This window comes from Chelon labrosus (assembly GCF_963514085.1).
Source record: "Chelon labrosus genome assembly, chromosome: 12".
NCBI classification, from domain to species: domain Eukaryota; kingdom Metazoa; phylum Chordata; class Actinopteri; order Mugiliformes; family Mugilidae; genus Chelon; species Chelon labrosus.
The window spans coordinates 11,178,707-11,200,180 of NC_140345.1; the positions used below are offsets into that span (position 1 = coordinate 11,178,707).

The 21,474-nt window shown below is 42.3% G+C and overlaps 2 protein-coding genes across 2 annotated transcripts; both read left to right on the forward strand.

The window, feature by feature from the left end:
• Positions 1–6,198: 6,198 nt before the first annotated feature.
• Positions 6,199–7,920, forward strand: gem (GTP binding protein overexpressed in skeletal muscle; the record flags this gene model as incomplete). The annotated part of the gene is made up of 4 exons (XM_084556511.1): positions 6,199–6,553; positions 6,809–6,885; positions 6,973–7,177; positions 7,265–7,920. 4 exons carry the CDS (start codon positions 6,199–6,201, stop codon positions 7,546–7,548), a joined length of 921 nt encoding a protein of 306 aa, XP_084412637.1. The 3' UTR covers positions 7,549–7,920.
• Positions 7,921–11,241: 3,321 nt separating this feature from the next.
• On the forward strand, positions 11,242–20,879 carry cdh17 (cadherin 17, LI cadherin (liver-intestine); the record flags this gene model as incomplete). The annotated part of the gene is made up of 18 exons (XM_084557866.1): positions 11,242–12,219; positions 12,675–12,770; positions 13,526–13,663; positions 13,766–13,901; positions 14,927–15,085; positions 15,427–15,579; positions 16,057–16,262; positions 16,368–16,499; positions 16,583–16,733; positions 16,991–17,197; positions 17,275–17,351; positions 17,433–17,621; positions 18,367–18,611; positions 19,430–19,560; positions 19,771–19,995; positions 20,086–20,196; positions 20,558–20,671; positions 20,788–20,879. The coding sequence occupies exons 1-18, from the start codon at positions 12,130–12,132 to the stop codon at positions 20,877–20,879; spliced, it is 2,652 nt and encodes an 883-aa protein (XP_084413992.1). The 5' UTR covers positions 11,242–12,129.
• Positions 20,880–21,474: the final 595 nt, after the last annotated feature.

The window sequence follows — 21,474 nt, forward strand, 5'->3', positions numbered from 1 at the left end:
TATTTTCACAATGACACTGCCAAAATGTTGGCATTAAGCATATAGAATATTCACTATCTTACTTTAGCATATTAGCATGCTAATGTCAAGCCTCATCACCCCTACGTTACCGCTGCTAGGTCAGACAAACAATAGCCATGCTGGTGTCCACTCCTGTAGGCAAAACATTGTAAACCTGTAGACACAGTTAGCATTTAACCTAATTATGGTCCTCCAAAAACATGTAAAATGTAGAGTCTACCAGTGTGGGTACATCAGGTGTAATAATGATACATAAAAACAGATTTACAGACGTTAGCGAGGCTGCTAACATTAGCCGTCTTGTCTCCATGTTACCTGTAGACTGTTATTACCAAGCATTTCTGGAGCCAAGGGTCTTGGTTATCGTCTAAACATAGGCAACATGGACTTCCTGGTGGTGTGGGAAGTGTTTAGTTGTAAACTTAAGTATTTTTCTCCTGATCATGGTTTATAGTTGGTGGGCGATTTAGTTAAGGAGGCTTTAGAGTAACTACTTGAAGGCAACATAAATATGTCACAGCTTCTGGCAGTCTGCACAAAATCATAAACGTGAACCTCATGATGTTTCTGTAAGGAGTTATCCTTCATGAGAGAAAGGACTGCATCTTAATAACAACAATTCGAAGTCCATGAGTCCAGACTTCAAAGAGATCTGAGACAGAATACCGTGGTGGCTTGGCAACTGTCACCAAGCAACTTACTCCAGCTACTGTCCTGGCTTGGCTCAGGCGGTTTGAAATGCCGTTTGTTGTTTCAGGGCATTCACGTTTTGTTTTGCAGCATCTGGGACTGTTATTGAACACGTGCCTGACAGACGAGTGCCTCCCCGTCCCAGCGAAATATTGATCCAAATCACGCCTCTAACGGTCTCTGGGGCCATGTGCGGGGAGGTGGAATTTGTCTGTCTGTGTAAAGCTCTTACCAACCGCTGTTGGCCAAACTGCCAATCCCTTTTTTTAAAGCCGAGTCCCAGCACGACAGCTCAAAGACCTGGATTGGTGACTTTTACTGCTGCGGGGGGAGGCCGATTGGAAGTTTTCTTTTTTTTGTGATCCCCGGACCTCTGTGGAAGATCTGCAAAGGTTGGATGGCCAAGCCCCTCATATTAACCCTCAATGAGGTCACAGTTCTCATATTTTATTCATTATCAGTTTCGGATTATGTGGTTTCAGGGCGTCAGTCTGGCAAATATACTTCAGTCTATAGGCATTCAAGATATAAACTATAAAAAAGGGTCGGTGGCACCTCACTTGAGTTTAAGCAAACTAATCTAGCTGTTAATTACTGACGCAGAATCCTGACATCCTCGACTGCAGAGAGAAATTAATATCTAACATCTTACACTGGTAAAAAACAGACTGTTCTCTGAAAGAAAAAAAAAACACCACTTAGCTGGAATCCAGTAGACAGTCATATTGATTACCCTACTTTTACTGTGATATTGTCTCACTCTCTCCTGTACTGCTGGATTATAGTTTTTAGCTTTAGAACGGCCTGTACCGCACTTTGATTTTAAAATCTGTTCAATTAATAAGTGTAAATATATAAGTGTCCAAATATACTGTAAGCACCCCTTCATCTCTTTGTCTTACTGCTTAACTGGTGCATTTTGTTGCTCCACTTTCTGAACATCTTTAGTTGTTTAGTGTTCACTGGACAAAAAAAGCAATTTGGAGATGCCACCTTGTGCTTTTTTGGACGCCTAATACCAAATGATTATTAATCATTACTTAGATGTGCACTGTAATGAGATGGGAATTTGGTCCAAATGAGGCCACGTGAGCTTACTGTTGGTGTTTTGATGAAAATGTCATTATTGCCCTAAAAAAAAAAAAAAAAAAAAAAGATTTCTGGCCTGATCTGTTTTAAGCACCACTTCATTTGATAGGCTGGTCATCAATTAGTGCAATCGACTGACTGACTCATCCAGCAACTATAGGAATATGTTGAATACATTAAATAAGTGAGTGAAATGTACAACCAGGCGATGTGTTCAGATCCACAACAGAATACAGACTCAGTGCACCAATACCCAAAGACAAACATTCGCAAAACGTGCAGATATCACAGGTTGTCATTTGCGTATATACACCCGTAAGCCATAACATTATGACAGATGAAGTGGAGACAGTGATGATGTTGTCATCATGGTACCTGTCAATGGATGGGATACTGTATAGTCGTCAAAATTGCTTTTTGAAAACTGCAGCTCAGTTTGCTGTAGTCCACTGATAAAAGCGTTTGTTGGTGTTTGTGCCTTCCAATCTGACCTACACAATGTTCAAGTGCTCCCTCCTCACCGCAGGCTGCACCGTGCTCCACTGCTTTGTCGTCCTGCCCATCTTCTCAACCTTCTTCCCACCATCCAGTGGACACATGAGCATCAGAACTGGACATCAGGGCAATGGAACAAGGTGGTCTGGTCCGACAAATTACATTTTCTTTTACACTACTTAGATTGACTCACTTACCTGGAGAACATATGGCACTAGGATGCATGTTGGGAAACGGGCAAGCCGGTGAAAGCAGTATGGGGCTTTGGGGAATGTTCTCCTGAGAGACGTTGCGTCATGTCATTCATGGGGATGTTGCTTTGACGTGTACCACCTACCTAAACATTGTTGCGGACTATGGCCACTATTCCTTTATACCTTTTTTAGCTATCAAAATAAAATGCTTTGAAATCAGAAGCAGGGTCTGCAGCTGAAATCCCACAGTCAGAACAAAACCTTCACTTGTCTTTTTCTGAAACTTTAGCTCAAAGTCAGACTTTCCAAGCAAGAGACAAAACGCTTGCTGCTCCTGAATGTAGCATTTCATTGCACAGCAGGAGGTGCTTTAACTTTCGCTTTTACTGAAGGACTGAACTTTGAACGTGACGTGTTGTTCTTTAGACTCTTCACACTGTTCTAAGAGACACTATGTATGTCTGAAATTAATCTTAACACTTGGCTCATTCTCCGTATAAGCTGAGATGTCTGTTTTACACGAAAGTGGCCATCAGATCAGTCTGGGGTTGTACTGGGCAACTTCTAGGTGTGAATGTGTGTGGGTGTGAACAGGCTGAAAAAGAGAGAATTACTCTCAGCGATTCTTTCCATTGGAGAAAGAAAGCGATAAAACTTCTTCTCTGCAAGTACGGCTTTGTTTTTTGTTTTTTTCTACGTGTGCTTTCTGGCTGACTTTCTGAAACATTTTTTTCAGTTAAAGGGAAAAATGAGAAAGAGGTCACTTCTCCCTCAGCTCCCATCCATAGACGACAACACTTCCCTGCCAATCTGCATCCATCCAGAGCACATCCCCTCCTCCTGACCCTGGTCTCGCTCCAGCACTTAACAAGGATTTAATGTTGCCCAATCATCTGTCAGGCGGATCAGATCAGAGCTGTAATACACAGCAGCAGGTCCACCAGATGAGGCTGCAGCCCGATACAGAAGTCCTGAAAAACAACAGTCGAAAAAGCAACATAATCCCACAATTACTGTAATAACCCTGGCTGCTCTCAGCCGACCCGCTCACTCACATACAAAGTGCTTTGGCAAGCTGATGTTTGAAAGCCGAATGATGCGATACAGGACGTCTCTGGACTCTCTGTATACATTTTTAGACAGGTCATTCACAAAACACCAACCGGTCGTTTCCATTAACAACGCGCCGGTGCCAGTAGATGCTAAGCCTCTTCTTCAACGGTTTTATTCAGTAGTTTCTGGCAGGACGCTGTGAGGTCACATCCTCTGACGATGAAAGGACACTACTGAACATAATGTGGGGCATGACTGATATTGTTTTACAGCTGATAAATCTGCCAGTGTGTTCATTCTTCAAACTCGGTTATCAGTTTTGAGCCACACCTTGTATCTTTCACCACAGGGCCCTCACACTCACACAGCATTCACTTTAGTATCAGCTCTAGGAAGACAGGAAAGTGTCTCTGTTGTTGTCTTGAATATGTCCCTTAAAGTTGTAGCTCACATCCTGGTTGAATTATATAGATTTATTTAAGCTTTTTGGTATGAACCTCATGCCTGTCAAATGTCTTAGAACAATTAATCCAAGCAGGCTACTTAAGTACATTTATTAAAATGTCTTTTCAGTATGAAATATTTTGCAGTAAAACTCAAGAGCATAAAAATTAGGATTTGGGACTAATTTATCCCTTCTTTATCAGCCTTCATAGTAACATGTCTGTTAATCATCTGCCAGTCTGGACAGGGAGCGGCAGAGGTTTGAGATCCTTCAAACACGAATAACACCAAACCTTATCAATATTGTATTTACAATCATGCGAGGCAGAGATATTTCAACAGTGAACAGCAGGATGCAGTTCATGTTGGATATTTTTGCATTGAAATGATATGAGAGATTGTCTGAACAATAAGTGCAGCTGAAGATTGAAACACTAAATGGATGTTTGGCCTTGAAAACACTGAAGCACCATCGAGGCATGCTGTGCGTTTTCTCTTTCTAGGTCTGTAATTCCCCTCTTTCAGTATTCCACTTGACAGAGCCCCTGTTGCACACGCTGCTGGGAGTGTAGGTGGAGAGAACAATGCACGAATGTTGAGTCCAGAGAAACACCCTCGATGTCTGAAACAGTTGCCATGTCTGAATTTACAGATGGCCCCTTTAAAATGAAAAGGACACAAGTTGAAACCTAAAAGGGGGAAAAAAATATTGAGACATGACCTTCTGTAGTGAGTTAAAAAGGTTTTCAATTGGAGAACAACATACATTGTGTCAAGGACCCATCTCTTCAACTTTTAGATTTTTTTTATGTATCTTATTTTCTGTACCGGCAAAATAAAAATTTTGTTCACTGGCAAGAAAACACAGTAGAAAAAACAACAACAATCTAATTTAGAAATAAATATATGTTCCATCTATCTCTCTTCATCTGTCTTTCTCGCTCTTTCTGGTTTTCTCAAGGACGTTCCTTCAGACCAAAGCAGCTGCATCTCTGTGTTGCAAATTCCTGATTTCAAAACTGAAATATATAATAAATTAATTAATAATCGTATGCTTGTTTATTTAGTAACTTTAATGTTACAGTAAAGATGACGGCTAAATGTTCCTTTTAATGTTATTTATTACACCTGTAGCTTTTAATTTTTTTCTGAGATTGTGCTATCTTACTTTTAATGATGTTATCAAGACCCAAACGTAGTTGTTCTGGTCAATTTTAAACATACCCACCCCCTCAAACATCTAATAAAGCTATAGAAAGGAAATGAATGTCATTTTATTACAGCCTCCTTAATCTATAAGAAGGGTTCCGTGTAAATGAACTTGTCATTGGTCTGCATAGAATCTGAATCTGTAGAATAAATAACAATTACAGTATATTTAGGAAGGGCAAATGTTCCACTCAGAAATGCAAGTAAAGGACAAGAAACTCTTAACTTTAGCTGTTGCTGAACTGTGACCATTGGTGCAAATAAATTATACTAAATCCAGGCAAGATACTTTAAGTTGCAGATTTGCACAGTGTGCAGCCCACGGACTTTACAATAAAGGATCAAATCTATTAATCAGATGTCATATAACCATACCAAATCTTTATATTCTTTATTTTTTTTAAAAAGCTCTATTTCTTTTGCACGGTCCCTTGGTATAAATGCGCACGGTCAGGCAGTAGCCCACTTCCTGACCATGCGCGCATGAATCACGAACAGCCAACTCTACATCTCACTTTGGTGACCCCCCCTCCGCCCGACTCTGTCTCTATATAAACTACAGGGAAACCCCATTAGAGCATTAGAGACTCGCTCTCAGCTGGATATCACCGAGGCAAGAAGCCGCAGACACACCAGGAACGTCGCAGCTGTAACTGTCGCTTCGGGATTTACGCATCAAACGTTTTGGAAGAACGAAGAAAACTTTGTGTTTTAATGATGACACTGATGTGTCGTAGAAACTGTTTGATCTGGTTTGATCTGACTTGTTGAGGTGGTGGTAGCTGAGGTGCAGTAGGGATGAAGATTACTTACTTCACTGTTCTTTTTAGGATTTTAGGACGCAGTTAAGACATTTAGGCGCAATTGATTCATGAGAAACAACATTTAAGAAGGCCATCTGTTTTTTAAAAAAGAAGAAGAAGAAGGAAGAAGTAGTCTTCTTTCATTTTGGGGTTTCTCCTTGCGGTAAAGAAGTTAAAGCGCCACTCTGTACAGCGGCACCATGCTCTCCAGTGTGCGCCGTCACAGTCTCCGCCTGCAGACCGAGCTCCACCGGTGGAGCATCTGCGACCCCGGCAGCCACCTGCTCTCAGACAGCCTCCTGTCCCGCGTCCCCGCCTGCATCTCCCGCTCCAAGTCCTGCAACAGCTCCGCCGGGGAGTCGGACGGAAGCCGCGGGAGCTGGTCGTCCTCGGACTCGGTCATCTCCACCGATTCCTCCGGGGAGCCGGTGGAAGCGGGGAGCCCGTACCGGGTGGTGCTGTTAGGGGCGAGCGGAGTCGGTAAGACGGCCTTCGCAAGCATCTTTGCCGGGGCAGCGGACAGCATGGAAAGTGATGACTGCGAGCCGTGTGAAGGTGAGAGAAAGATAATTCTTGAGACTTCTACTGATGTTACAAATCTCTCTTCATTTCATTATTGATCAATCCAGGAATTCTTTAAGTGACACAAAAAATGTACATTACGTAAAAGACAAGGTTGTAAGATAAAGCATTTTTTTCATTAACATAATTCAACAGTTATTCCAACAATACAGGTGTCGTGATGTTTAATATTCTCAACAACTGGACAATAAATCTCAGCTTTTACTAAAATAAAATGTTTAATTTCAGATGAAGTGTGTGAAAAGGAGATTGAAGTGGACGGAGAGCCTGCAACTATAACTCTGCTTGACACATGGGATACAGAGGTGAGATACAAATCACATCAGCCTGTTAGTGTCCACACTGTACATCCTGTGCTCTGCATCCTTTATCTAACTGTGTGTGCTTTGCAGATTGACAGTGAATGGGCTCAGGAGCACTACATGCAGACAGGTGATGCCTACTTGCTGCTTTACTCCATAACCGACCGGGCCTCCTTCCTGAGAGCTTCAGAGCTCAGGATAACCCTGCGTCGCTTCCGCCCTGCCCAGCACACGCCAATCATCCTGGTGGGGAACAAGTGTGACCTGGTGCGACGCAGAGAGGTGCCAGTAAATGGTAAGGAGACACACGTTCAGAGTTTAGATGCTTTCTTCCTATGTGAAGCTGAAGATCCCTGACTTTATGTTCTTCTTTCTGTTTCAGAGGGTCGTGCCTGCGCTGCTGTGTTTGACTGCAAGTTCATCGAGACCTCAGCCGCCATGCAGCACAACGTCTGGGAGGCTTTCCGTGGCATAGTGCGTCAGCTGCGTCTACGCCGAGACTCCAAAGAAGCCAACAAGCGCCGCAAGCACACGAACTATAACACGCGACGTGAGAGCATTCCTAAGAAGGCCAAACGCTTCCTTGACAAGATAGTAGCGAAGAACAACCCCAACGTGGCGTTCTGGCTCAAATCCAAGTCCTGCCATGATCTGTCTGTACTGTAGGAGCCTGACGGTTAATCCAGCACCAGATATTTGAGCAGGGCAGCGAGGTACAGGCCTGAGAACATAATCTGTACACAAGGATGGAGGAAAGCCTGCTTGTGAAGGGCTAAAAGTCGGATGGTTCAAACCTCACTGTGATCGCATCCGCCCTCCACACTGCCAGGACCAGAGGTGTTTCTACACTGCAGTCCACATGTTGCAACCTAAACTAGATTGTGCGGCTCAGTTTGTCAGCCTCTGTAATGGACTGGACAATTTCTTATAGAAGCAATGCTTCGGTCTGTTGGACATGCGTCACAGAGCTGTTGATGGAAACTGAGAGAAGAAGTGATTTTTTTGTTCATTTCTGTGTGTTTTTGAACAAAGACATTACTATTTTATATCCTATTTTCTCTTTCCTTATCATTTTGCTCCTATTTTTGACAAATGTGTCCCCTGCTGATCCCTAAGTGCTAAGATTACCCGTGATTATTATCTGTGATTAATGTCTTATGTTATTTGTATAAAGTTACCTTTATTTATAATTGTTGTAAATAAATACCAGATTAATAATGTCCCATATTTTGCTACTTGAGAGTCGTTTCAGTATCGCTTGATGAAATAAAGTGACATCATCTTATTTGAAGGAAAAAAATAACTGTCCCTTTTTTCTGTCATGTCAACCTTTCTAATGAGATATTACCATGGGTGACTCAGCTTTGACACAAAACAGACACACTTACACAAATGGGATTTAACAACAGCACAACTGAGCTGAGAAAAGATGAGTCAGGTGGTGGCATTAAAGCCGAACTTTCAAAAACAAAATTAGCAGCGTGCGTGTCAGCTGATTGACTGATCAGAGATTTGGGTCACAGCAAACATCAAGCTCAAGACCGTGGCGACTCAGATACGAAACTCAGTTTTGTCAGAAAAACGCCGAAAAATGTGTTGCCAAGGTAACATTTGAGAGGAGCCCGTGAAGTGTGTCCGTTGTGTATGTGTGAGCATCAGGCAGATGGTGTTGGCGCGATGTCGGCCAGAGTGTCCATCAGGCTGCCTGCACCCAGCATCGAGGCTGACAAGTGTCCACGTATGGACTCATGGACTCACCCATGCTTGACATAATGGAGTCACTTCCATCTGAATTCATGGCTTCATCTGGGTAAATTGCTGACATTTATAACAGTGACTCATTCAAAGCAGCTTTCTACCATGTGAAACTCTCAGCTCAGGATGGTGGCGTGTGCATCGGGACATGTGGAGGATAATCCACATTATTTTACAGAGGTGAGTCCATGAAGATGGAGGATAACATCTCATGAGAAAATGTGTTGCTCAAGGTTTCTTCCTGTTAAAAGGGAGTTTTTCCTTGCCACCGTCGCCTTCAGGCTTGCTCTGGGGGTTTCAGGCGGGGTTTTTGTAAAGCGTCTTGAGACGATTTGTATTGTTATTGACGCTATATAAATAAAATTGAATTGACTTGAATTGAAATAATATTGTAAATATACGATCAGCCACAGAATTATGACCACTGACAGAAGTAAATAACATTGACCATCTTGTGACAATTCAATGTTCTGCTGGGAAACTTTTTGACCTGGCATTCATTCATGTGGATATTACTTAGGCATGTACCACCCACCTAGACCAGACCAGGCACTCCCACCCCATAACAATGACACTCATTACACCCAGCAGGATGCAGCCTGACACAGACACACACACAAAAAACATTTAGGAACAACTCAAAAAAACATGAAAAACAGCACAAAGTGTTGACCTGGCCTCCAAATTCACTAGATCCCAACCTGATCAAGTATCTGTGGGATACTCTGGAACAAGCCTGATCCACAGAGGCCCCTCCCCTCAACCCATAGGACCCAAAGGCCCCCCACTAACAACATTCTGTTGTCAGACACCACAGGACACCCTCAGAAGGCCCATGTCCATTCTCAGATGAGTCACAACTGTTTTGGAGGCACAAGGAAGACCTACACAGTATTAGACAGGTGGTCATAATATTATGCCTGATTGGTATATAAGTTGTTTACGACTCAGCTTAATAGCCACAACATAAAATGGAGACCAGGCATAAGAGAAAAATAAACTGTGTATTTCAATAAAATAAATCAAAAGACAAATCCTGGCAACAAGAATGACAGCTGGCGAGTACGAGCAGCAAGAGAGTGGTGACTCTGCACCAACACTGGCTGGTGCAAGTGCAGGGGGATGTAACGCTGTATTTATTAATTTTTTAACATAAAGCAAAACATCACAACATTACAAACCATGAATCATATCACCGGGAGAGAGAGGGGATTTAAGCTTCATTTTCTCTGAGAATAGATAGAGCTAAAGGGACCTTAACGTTAACTTAACTTTCACTGTTTTGTTAGATTGATGTTAGATTCTGTATCTCCTGAAACAGCCATCAAATAATCTCAATAAATGGGTATTTTCAAAACCTTTGACAAAGAATTTTTAGGTGCAGTTGATGTACTACCTCGTATCGTCAAAGACCATGTCTTGCACAGAGCTGCAAATCGTTTTTAAGGCCGCCTGTTTCACATGTGCCTTGACCTGCTGATTCACCCGGATGACCTCGAAGCCGTGCATTCTTATAAGGCAATGGATTGTCAGTGCAATCTATTGGTGCTATTGTCTACACACACACAGCTCCTTATCAGGCGCAACAACTAATGGAAAATCTGGCAGGAAACAGAGCAGAGGTCAAAGTCTGAGGGGATATTAGAAACTTAAACAGCAAATTTCTAATCCCTCCATTACTGGATGATCTCCTCTTTTGTCTCACTTTTAGTTTTCCACAATTCAAACACACACTGTTTAATAAATACGAATTTAGACCTTTTACATATCTCCAGCTGGTTGATTTTTTATTTATTTTTTGTCACAATAACGCGGAAACTTTTGCGTTTTTATGTGAAACCAATAGCTAATATTAAATAACAATGGTTTTCTCCTTTATATGGCTCTAAGTATCATTGTTCTGTTCTTCCTGTCTCCGTCGCTCTTGAAAGCTACTTCCCCATTGGTCGGCTGGACGTGAGGGCTGGGTGATTAGACAATCATTAGATCCAATAAAACATTGCTGGTTAGCTCTTGGTTAACGTTTGACCAGACAGGATGCAAATGCTCAGATCACTGTGAAGTCGAACCAGTGATTCACTGGAGTCTCCAGTAAGGTAAGACGCCTCACTCTCCTGTCTCCCACTTCTGTCTTTGTTGAGCTTTAGGAGAATATTTTTTGAGGTCTAGTAGAAACAAAGAGGGCTGCCTGTGTTGGTTTTCATAGACTGAGTGATTAATTAGTCAGGTGTTTTCACATTATTGGAGTAGTGCTGTGATCTTGACTTGACTTTGGCAGGGCCTTAGTTTGAGGAGGGCCTGACTACTGATTTCTTCTTTTTCTTTGTGGCTTCCTGGGTTGTTTCTCAACTTCTGGCTATTTGAAAAAAATCTTCTGTACGCAACAGAAAAGTTGGTGTCATAGCTCCTGAAACTTCATCTGATAGAGGTCACCCAGGATAAAGAGACGGCCTGTAGTTTCCATGTTGTTTCCATCTCTCCCAGTTGAATCCTGCCTTCAACAAGTGCAATTGATAATTTCCTTACAGGAAGTCGGCTTAGATCACTGAAGGTGGAAGTCTAGAAATGGATAATGCCAGCGAAGGGCTTGTCAGTGTAATATACGCCAGTCAGCAGACGTGGAGTAAAAGGCGTATACAGAGTTACTGGTAAAGTTCAGAAAAATATTCAAGTAACTTAAAATGACTTGTAATAAGTTGAGCCAGTCGATTTAGATGACATTCAAAGTGTGTGCTGCAAAAAGGTCATTAGCCACGACTCAATGTCACCTTCACTTGACTGGTTGACTTCACCCTTCTCTCTCACAGGCACATTACAAGTCCAGAAACCATTCTTGTGTTTATTTAGCAATACTTTTCTGATATATTTAATTGAGCACAGTTTGTTATATCTGTTTTCATATGTCAGTCACTTTCATTTTAATGCAAACAGTGCCATACATTCTTTAGGTTAACTGCGCTGTGCTTTAGATGTTATGTTAAAACTGTGTATTTGGTGTATTGTTTGATAGATGCAGTAAAACTGACGTGGATTATTCTTTCCAAACAGCATATCTGTCTCAAACCACACCAGCGTATGATCAAAGCTCTTATGTTATTCCAGACTCTGAGATCATAAAGTCCCCAGGATTACAAACTTTACAATGACCTTTGAGTACCTGCGTGAAATTCACGCCCACTCGGAGTCACAGAGGGAGAGTTTAGGCCGAGAAAATCGTGGCAGTGCACTGAAACCGTTTCTCTGGAGTCAATTTCTTCAGGTGGGAGGTTCACCTGGTCATGAAGGTGGAGTCACACGCACAATTACCACAAGTTCCCATCCAGCTCACAGAGATCGATAGCGGTCACATGTGTGTATTCAAGGGCACGTTTTCTTAGTGGGGCTGTTTGTGAATCGATAGCACATTGTGGTGAAAACTGAGGTTTAAGTGTTGGTAGATGGACTTGTCAACTGTTCTCTGTTTCTTCTTCTTCTTGTTTAAAGTCCTCTGACATGTTTTATAACTCTTATCTCCTCCACTCACAGCCTGTCATAATGACACCCATGGTGCATCTGTTGTTGCTCCCATTCCTGCTCAGCATTGTGAGTACATAACACTGCCAACTGCTGCCGCTGTCCTTCCACACATATTCATGAGAACAGATCAGTGAAACAGCCAGTGTGGACTAATGTTTAGATTGTTATTCTCATAAAGGTTTTGTGACAGGTTTTGGTACAATGAAAGTGAAAGAGAGCGGTTAGAGAAACCATATGCAATAAAGTCTGTGGTAACTTATTTAAATCCCTAAAAAAGCACGTGGAGTGCTACTAAACGGAGTGCCCGCAGACTTTGCTCTCAGGTCCTGTAGAAAGAAAAAGAAAAGAATTTGCCATTGCCATGTAATTTTGGCTCAATAAATAACTGCGCAGTGAAAAACGAACACCGTTAATACTTGACTACACTCAGCTGAGACAGAGCGCTACTGGGGAAATTTAAACTTTACCTTAGCCTGTACTGTATTCTGTGACCTTTGACCTCTGTGTCTGTGCTGTGTCAGGCTGCTGGGAAGGATTTGGAGGAGAAGAAAGGCCCGTTTGAGGACACAGTGCTGGAGGTGCCCGAGTTGACGGCTGTCCCTTATGCCATTCATCAGGTATCACACACACGGTAGCAGTGGAAAAGTAATGAAGAAACGTACTCTATTACTGTACATAAGTACCCTTTTTAAATACATTTCAAAATATTTGAGCCCTTCACATGCTGTGCTCTTGTACTTCCACTTTTTGCTCCACTGCATTTATCTGACAGCCGTAGGTAATTGTTACATTTGGGATTGGAGAGAAATGAAGACAAACTATTTAATTCCCTTGCCATTTAGTCATGTCTTGACCCTTCATATCCGACCCTTATAGGGTCCCAATCCTTAGGTTGGGAACCACTGGACCACAGTGTCTTCAATGACTCTGTATAAAATAGTTAAAACTAACTGCTTTGATGCATCTTATAATGTAGGTAATCCTGATGTGTAGGGGTCAGGTGTGTTTGCTTTTGATGCTTTAACATATTTAGTTAATAATACTTCTATGTATGTGTATTAGAGTATTTCTTCACTGTTTTACTGAAACCTTTTCTTAAGTAAAGGTTTTAAGTATTTTTTCATAACTACTAGGTCAGACAAAAGGATATACAGTGTAATGCACAGAGAATCACTCCCAGTAAATGAGTCGAGTGAGGTTTAAAGGATTTCATGATGTCTGGTCATATCACCCTCATTTCTTTTATTTGATTCCCCTTCGCCTTTTTCCGTATCAAATTCAAATAATAAATCAAAGACTGTAAATGAATGTGCTGTTGTGGTCCTCTAACTCCTCTAATGTTCTCCCTTCCTTCCCAACCTTCACTCCACAGTTTGTGGTGACAGACCCAGCAGTTAATAATTTCAGGCTGAGTGGAGAAGGTAAAGACGACATTAAGATTACAAATGATGGGTGGCTTTTCCTGGAAAAGGCTCTGGACTGGTCCAAAGATAATAATTACATTATCCAGGTAATACAGTCTAAACACACATAAACACACAGGAAATTGTACTCGCAATTGTACTCGCAACCCATATTCACCTCATTCTTGTGTGCGCGCGGCTGCAATCAGGTGGAGGCATTGGCAGATGATGAAGTCGTGGGTAGCCCAATTTCTGTGATCATTAATGTTTTGGACATCAACAACAACGCTCCACTCTTCACCAAGGACGTCTACACCGCCATGGTTCGAGAAAATAACCCTGCAGGTGTGTGCTATATAAGTACTTCAATAAGAGGTGGAGGAAAAAAAGATGCAAAAGAAAACAGCAGATAAGAGGACTGCTTACTTACAATCGTCAGAGGCAACAGCAATGGCTGCTCTCTGTTGAAGTGATTCCTTTCTTTCTTTTTTTTTGTCCATTTATATTTTTAGGAACCATTTGTTCCCCAAAACACGTTACTAAAAAGTCTGTTGCAGCCTATTACTTCAAAAAAAAAGTTCACTTAACTTTACTGCGAGTGATTTTTCCAAGCAGTGAAAACATTTTCATGTTAAATTCTGAACTTCAAGGCTTCAGCCTGCACATATATTCACTGAGTAATTCATCACACTGTACTGTAGGTTTTAATGAGACTGTATTGAAGACTACTTGTTGCGTGTATGCACTTACTACAGTCTGCAGCTATGTGGCCAAACGTTTAAAACTCCAGTCTGTGTAAAATACAGTGTCCTCATTTGTCTTGAAAGAATTGTGGAATTTGGGGAAATACATCTAAAATTAACAACAATTAGAATAGCTGCAACCATAACACCAATGCTGGGCTCTAAATTTTGAATACTTTTCTAACCGTAACAAACATTTAGTTGCTGACACACCAGAAAAATATTATACTTTCAGACATTTGATGACAAGATGATTCTTACTATCTGAGTGGGAGCAGAAAGAAAAGTTAAAAGGTTGATGTTCGCCAGTGAGGTTTCTTGTGGCAGATGTAAATGCTTTCTAGGATACAACAAGAAATAAACTATTCTTCCTCCTGTATTAATATTCTATGAATGTTTATTGTGACAGACAGTTCAAGTAAGAATTATATATATATTCAGTTTTAGAATAAAGTCTAAAGCATGCAAAAGGTCCATTGTACGTCTCTAACATGATCCTTCAAATGATCCCTGACATGCTGTCTGGATTTCTATGTCTTTACTGTGTAATAACTAATAAAGTCTCTATACTTCTCATTGTGTCAGAATTTAACATCATTTTCTTTTTTTTTTTCTCTGTGGTTCCAGGTACCCCATTTACCCAAGTTTCTGCATCAGATCACGATGACCCAGAGTCTCCCAACGCTCATCTGAAATACAGCCTGGTCAGCCAGCTCCCCAACAAAAACAACGTCCTCCTGTTCCAGATCGACCCCAACACTGGAGACATCTCCACCACAGAAGAAGGTAACGCGCTCAGATGAACGCACCTATGTGAAGCCAGACATAGATGCACAAAATTAGGTGCAGCGTCTGTGGGAAAGTCTATAATCTGTCCATCTCTGCCGGCAATCTGGCAGTATAGCGCCAGTGTAAATCCAGATTACACAGCTCATCTCGCGTGCTCGAGATTAACACTGATTGTAGGCAGACGGCTAAATGTGGCGCGTGATGTTGATCACAGATTACTTTGAGTCTGTGTGTGAGCCTGTGAATGAGTGTGTTTATCTTGTCGACCCCTTATGCATATAGAAACGTGTGGGACCATGATTAGTGACATCCAATGTGTGTGTGTGTTCTTTTAACAGGGCAAGAGATGCTGAAGGCCAGAGAGGGAATCCAGTACGGCAGCGGAGAAGATCACTCCACTGAGACTCTGAAGAGGAAGTTCAACGACTACTGTCCATCATCAACGATCCCCCATGAGCAAAACCCCTTCTTCACCTGTGTGGAAAGAGCAGGTTCGTTTCCAGAGGAGTGTAAAGAACTAAGAATTCATTGTCCACAGTCTGCACATGCAGATGGTTGAATAATACAAGGAAGGAGCCAACAGAGGAGGGCAAAAACTATTTCCACAAGACAAGGTTCAAGAAACGTGATTGTGATAATGATGGTGTACACAAATCTGCCACGTGTGTTTCTAAAATCTTTCAAGTCATCCCAATCGAGGGATTTGTTCTCCCTGTCATTGTGATGGATGGCGTAAATGTCAGTGAACACAGACTGCAATGAAGGAAGCACTGTCAGCGATTAGCGCTGGTAGCTCTGTGATTTACTGGGCGTTGAGTTGATGAGTTACGCCGGGGAGTGTGATTAAACCAAATCCACGTGACTCAGCTTTTCAAAATCAGAAAGAAGGTTCAAGCTCAGACAGCCATTTGTTGGCTTTATATCTTCCTTTATCTTTATATCTTCCTTTATATCCCCTGCGGTTTCAGAGATGAGGAGGCTGAACGTGGACCCTCTGGAAGATCCAGACTTCACCCTGATTGTGCGAGTGCAGGACCTGGGGGGAAATTCGGAGACAGCGCTGAGTGGAACCAGCAGAGTGAACATCGTTGTGGAGCAAAACCTGTGGAACAACCCTGGGCCAATAACTATTAAGGAGAACTTAAAGGCAACATACCCTCTGGTTATTGCAAAGGTGTGTCAGGATACTCACAGCCAAATATACACCGTCGCTATACCTTCTCTACATCCAGTTATAACCATCCTACTCTGGACTCTCCCCTTCTCTCTCTGTGTCTAGGTCCAGTCTAACGATCCCAGCGCCATTTACTCATTAGTGCAGAAAGAGCGAGAGCTGAAATTCCCTTTCCAGATCAGAGACAATGGAGAAATAGTGCTGACAGAGCAGCTGGACAGGGAAGACAAGGACATGGTAGATAACACAGTTCCAGTATTCTCAATAAATTGCCCAGTGGAAACAAATACTACCTGGTCTTGAACTTGTTCTGTTTTTAGTACATCCTGGTGGTGTTTGCCAAGGATAACCACGACCAAGAGGTGGACCCACCTATGGAGATTCAAGTCCTGGTGGAGGATGAAAATGACAATGAACCAGTGTGTGTAAATGCGGAGAGTGAGTTTGAGGTGCAGGAGGATGAGCCTCCAGGTAAGAGTGAGCTACTTGTAGCAAGGATGGATATGCGAGCACTCTTTTTCTTCATCTCGTGTGTGCTTCTTCTGTTTGGGTTTTCCTTTTTCTTGTTTTTACAAAAAGCTGTTACGTGTCTGAAAAACTGAAAAACTCTGTTTCTGTTCTGCAATCAGTTTAATGTTAGTTTAGGCTGCAGAATACAAGAGCATTTCTAAGTTAAAAAGTTTTATAGGTCGTTCTGAAGGATGTTTTTCTGGTTCTTGCTATTCCAGGCACCCACATAGGACAGCTGCTGGCCCATGACAATGATGAAGAAGGGACGTTACATTCACAGCTGACCTACGCCATCGTATCCCAAGATCCAGCCCTCACATCCGACGTCTTCTCCATCAATGACGCTGGATCAATTCAGTCTTTGCGCTTGCTGCGACGAAAGGAGCAACAGGTTTACAGCCTCAATGTGAAAGTCAGTGATTCAGGTAACGCGCATTGAAATATGAGAACACATCTATGGGGCAGAGTGTAGGGTGAAGCACTCATGACTTGTGGTTCACAGATTTCAGCACAACCTGTAAGGTCGTCATCAAGGTCATTGACGTCAACAACGAGCTGCCCGTGTTTGAGAACAATGATGTAAGTATACATTAGACCCATGCTCTCATCTCTCATGCTGCCTGGCTGATGCTTTACTGCTGTGTGTGTCTGTGTGTATAGTATGGCAGCCACACTCTGGCAGAGGACACTCCTGTGGGACACACAGTGGTGACCATCGAAGCGTCAGATGCTGATGACCCCGACAGCGGCAGCTCCCGCATCGAGTTCGTCATCTCTGCTGGCAACAACGGTGAAGTGTTTGCTGTGGAGACTGACGGCAGCGGTGTTGGTCACCTGGTCGTAGCTAAGGTACAGTATCTCAGTATATCTGAATCTCCCATGCAACTCACTGACTGTGATCTTTATTTTTGCTGATTTAACTGTTGACTTAACATTTGAGCCCCCACTCCAGAAAGTTTTTATTTTATTTTAAATTTGAATTGGTGTTGACATGATCTACTTCTGTGCAGGGTTGCAACTGACACTTGCAGAGAAAACTCATTGTCCAACCAAACGTCTTCAAGCAGCAATCCAACACACCAATTACCTTTATGATCATATAAAGCAGAGAAATGCTGTAAACCTTTTTTAAGAGGCTGGGACCTCCAGATGTTTGCTTGATGAAATAGTTTGCTATCGTTTTTCTACTGACTGACTGACTCCATTAATTAATTTGTTTTTTTCGGCTCTACTTTTATTCTTCACGTGGGGAGTCTGCACCAAGAAGTCTAAGAATAGTTCAGCTGCAGTATATCCTGCTGTTATTGATCAAGATTTTCTGTCACATTTAAGTATAGTTTTACAGATTTCCTTCTGACCGGCTAGTCCTGAAAGTTGCTGTTCCCCAAAATCTATGAAACTCTATTGACTAGTTATTGTTAGGCCTGTTTGCCTTGAGGTCAAATGCAACAAGCATGCACAAGTTACTTAGCAAAAACTAGACCACCATATAGCACATATACTACAGCAACTTACTATACAAATCCAGAGAGCAGTGATCCGTGACCGTCATCTAACCAGTGGATTCTTCTAACCAGCTCCTCTCTCCCCACAGCCTCTGGACTTTGAGACCTCTGAGACCTTCGAGCTCCAGATTGATGCTCGCAACCCAGAGCCGCTGATGAAGGGTCTGGAGTACGGCCCAGAGTCCACCGCCATCGTCTCTGTGTCTGTCACCAACGTAGACGAACCCCCACAGTTCAGCCAGGACAGTCTGGACGTGACTGTGCCTGAAAACACCACCAAGGGATCCGTGCTGCTCACCTTGGAGGCAAAGGACCCGGAGGGCAAAGAGATCAAGTAAACACGCAGCAGCAACTTCTCATGTTCTCTTTAAGGCTGCTGATATTTTACATTTGTCAAATCGTACTAAAAGACTGAAAGCAACAATGAAGGGATCCTTCTAAGCATCACTTTTGACAACAAAGCTGGCCTGTTCCTCTGTGCATACATTCAAAAATCTCCACTACTTTACAGATTATTACAAGTTGACCCCACGTACACATTTCTGTTGGAAAGAGTTCCCAAAAAAATCTCACATTTACTCCAATTTGAGTTGCATTTGCTGAGACCCCAGTAGTTGTTGTAACATGCAAGTCTAAATTTGGGACCCAGTTTTTTAAATCGCTCATTTCCTTTGTTACTATTAACAGATAGATTCATGTGAACAATTTTAGTATTTTGTGTGGAGAAACTCTTTACCCTCTATATTCTGGGTCCATGACAGTTGTAGGAACTAAAATGTCTACATAAGGATGTGGGAATGTTTTTGCCTGACTAAGTGGAATATTTTTTATCTGCAGTAACTGTATGCTGTGTCCATGTTGTTCTGAAATTCTTGAGACACACCGTAACAATATGTCCTGTATGATGGATGGCCGTTGACACAGCACATGCTTTCATAGCTGAGGCATTGTTCCACTAGATCAACACAGATCTACTGGCTGTCAGTCTGGTGTTTTGTCTGTTGGGCCCAACACGTGTTACTAAAAAAAACCCACAATTGATTTGTTTTGAGCACAGTTGTTTCCATTGGCCACCATCTCAGTGTCTGCACTGATCATTTCTGCTATTTTCTAACTGAGGCTTTGGTGACTGACGATTGTGTTTGTGCACAGCTACAAGATGGACGGTGACACTCAGGGCTGGCTGGAGATCGATGCTGCCACGGGACAGATCAAGACCAAAGATAACCTGGACAGGGAGAAAGTGGAGGCTTTTGATGTCACTGTCACTGCCTTTGAGAAGGGTGAGATACACAGCGTTGTATCATTATATAGGAATCTGAAAATACTTCTACACAAAACACTGTTACATGTGTAACTGAGAACAAATCTGTCCGAACAAACACACACAGAAGTGTGTTTCTCTAGCATTAAAAGAAACAGTTGTTGCCTTCACAGACAAACTAGTCTTGAGTCGGACCACTTTCTTCATGCTCTCTGACTTCTCTCTTAAGACGATCCGGAGAAGTCTTCTGACCAAATTGTGCATGTGAGGCTGCTGGATGTGAACGACAACGTCCCCAAACTGACTGAGTCGTTGGCCTTCATCTGTGTGGACAATCCCAAAGCCGTTGTCATCGAGGCCCAAGATGGGGACAGCGACCCCTTCTCCAAGCCATTCACTTTCTCCTTCCCCCAAAACAAGAAATCACACCACTGGGAGCTGCAGCAAGTTGACGGTACATAAACACTCATACAGCGACACACAGAAATATTGGAACATGCAGGGATGGACATTTCTACATTTCTTGTTTCTCTTTATCATGCAGGCACGACAGCAAAACTGATCCTGAAGAAAAAGCAGACTGAAGACAAAAACTTCTCAGTTCCCATTGTTGTAAAAGACAACGCAGGCATGGGAGTCGCACAGACGTTTGTAGGTGAGTTAATTAGATGTATAAGGCTTAAGGGATGTGTCTGGATATGTTGTCCTTAGTGCCAACAAAACCAAACTGCAACTAAAGCCTGACGTGTGATCGGTCGAATAAATCCTCCAGTCCTCCATACACCATCCTGCTGCCAGAAAGAGACAGATACTTACCACAGGAGTCTGTAGAGACCGTGATAAAAGTGACCAAATGTAGGAGTCGGCTTAAAAGCTAATGATGTGTCACAGTTGTGTTCACAGACTGTTTCCAGGACCTTAGACAAAAAGTCAGAGATTGTACATTTAAATGTTGCCCTTTGAATTATTATTTATTATTTTTTAAATCTCTAATACGTCTCCTCTCTCCATGCCAGTGAGAGTGTGTAACTGCACAGAGCTGGGTTACTGCTACATTGCGCCAGAGCCCCTAATCGAAATTGGATTGCCAGGCACCATCGGGATCCTGGCCGGCATTATGGGATTCTGCAGTAAGTCTGATGGATAGCTCACGTGAATCCAATAAAGCTGTGCTGTCACAGTGCAGGTTTCTGTTGGTGTTGCTGACCTCGTTTTGATCTCTGTTTCATGTCTCCTCTTGTTGCAGTCATCGTCTTCATCATAGTGATCAAACGCATAAACAAAGGGAACAGGGAGAGAGCCCTGACTGAAGAAGGAGAGAGGAAAGCCATGATGTAGAGACACATACATACATAAAGTATGCTTGTCAAGTCAGTTATTATTATTTATATACCCCAACATACGAAATTACAAATACGCCTCAAAGGCCTTTTCTGTATTTGTGGGAACAAACATTAACGTAACACATTCACTACACCCTGACTGGAACGTTAATCCTAAAACCAAGTCTTAATCATTGGGCCATTTTGGTGCTTTTTCTTTGCCTAACCAGGGACTGTGGATGCACATAAGACCCTGTTTTGTTTTTCTGTTGATCAATGAGTATTCTGCCTGTCAATTAAAGTTATAAAATTTCTTAATGAATAGTGAATAAAACCTCAAAAATTCCTCGTGGAGGACAGTGAGGACTGTATTTTTCCAAAAATGTCCTCACTCTCCAGGCCTCATACTCAAGACGCGCACATTTACTTTAGCTTGTTTTATTTTATTTACAAGACAGACTTGGGCTTGATTAATGGGTGCTGTGCATACTTAATTAAACTGGTAGGAGGTCCGATGGTAATCATGCATTTATGCAGCTAGTTGACTTAATTTATTAAAGTAACGTTCCCAGTTTCCTGGTCTTCTTTGATTCAGTTAATTGTCTTCGGCC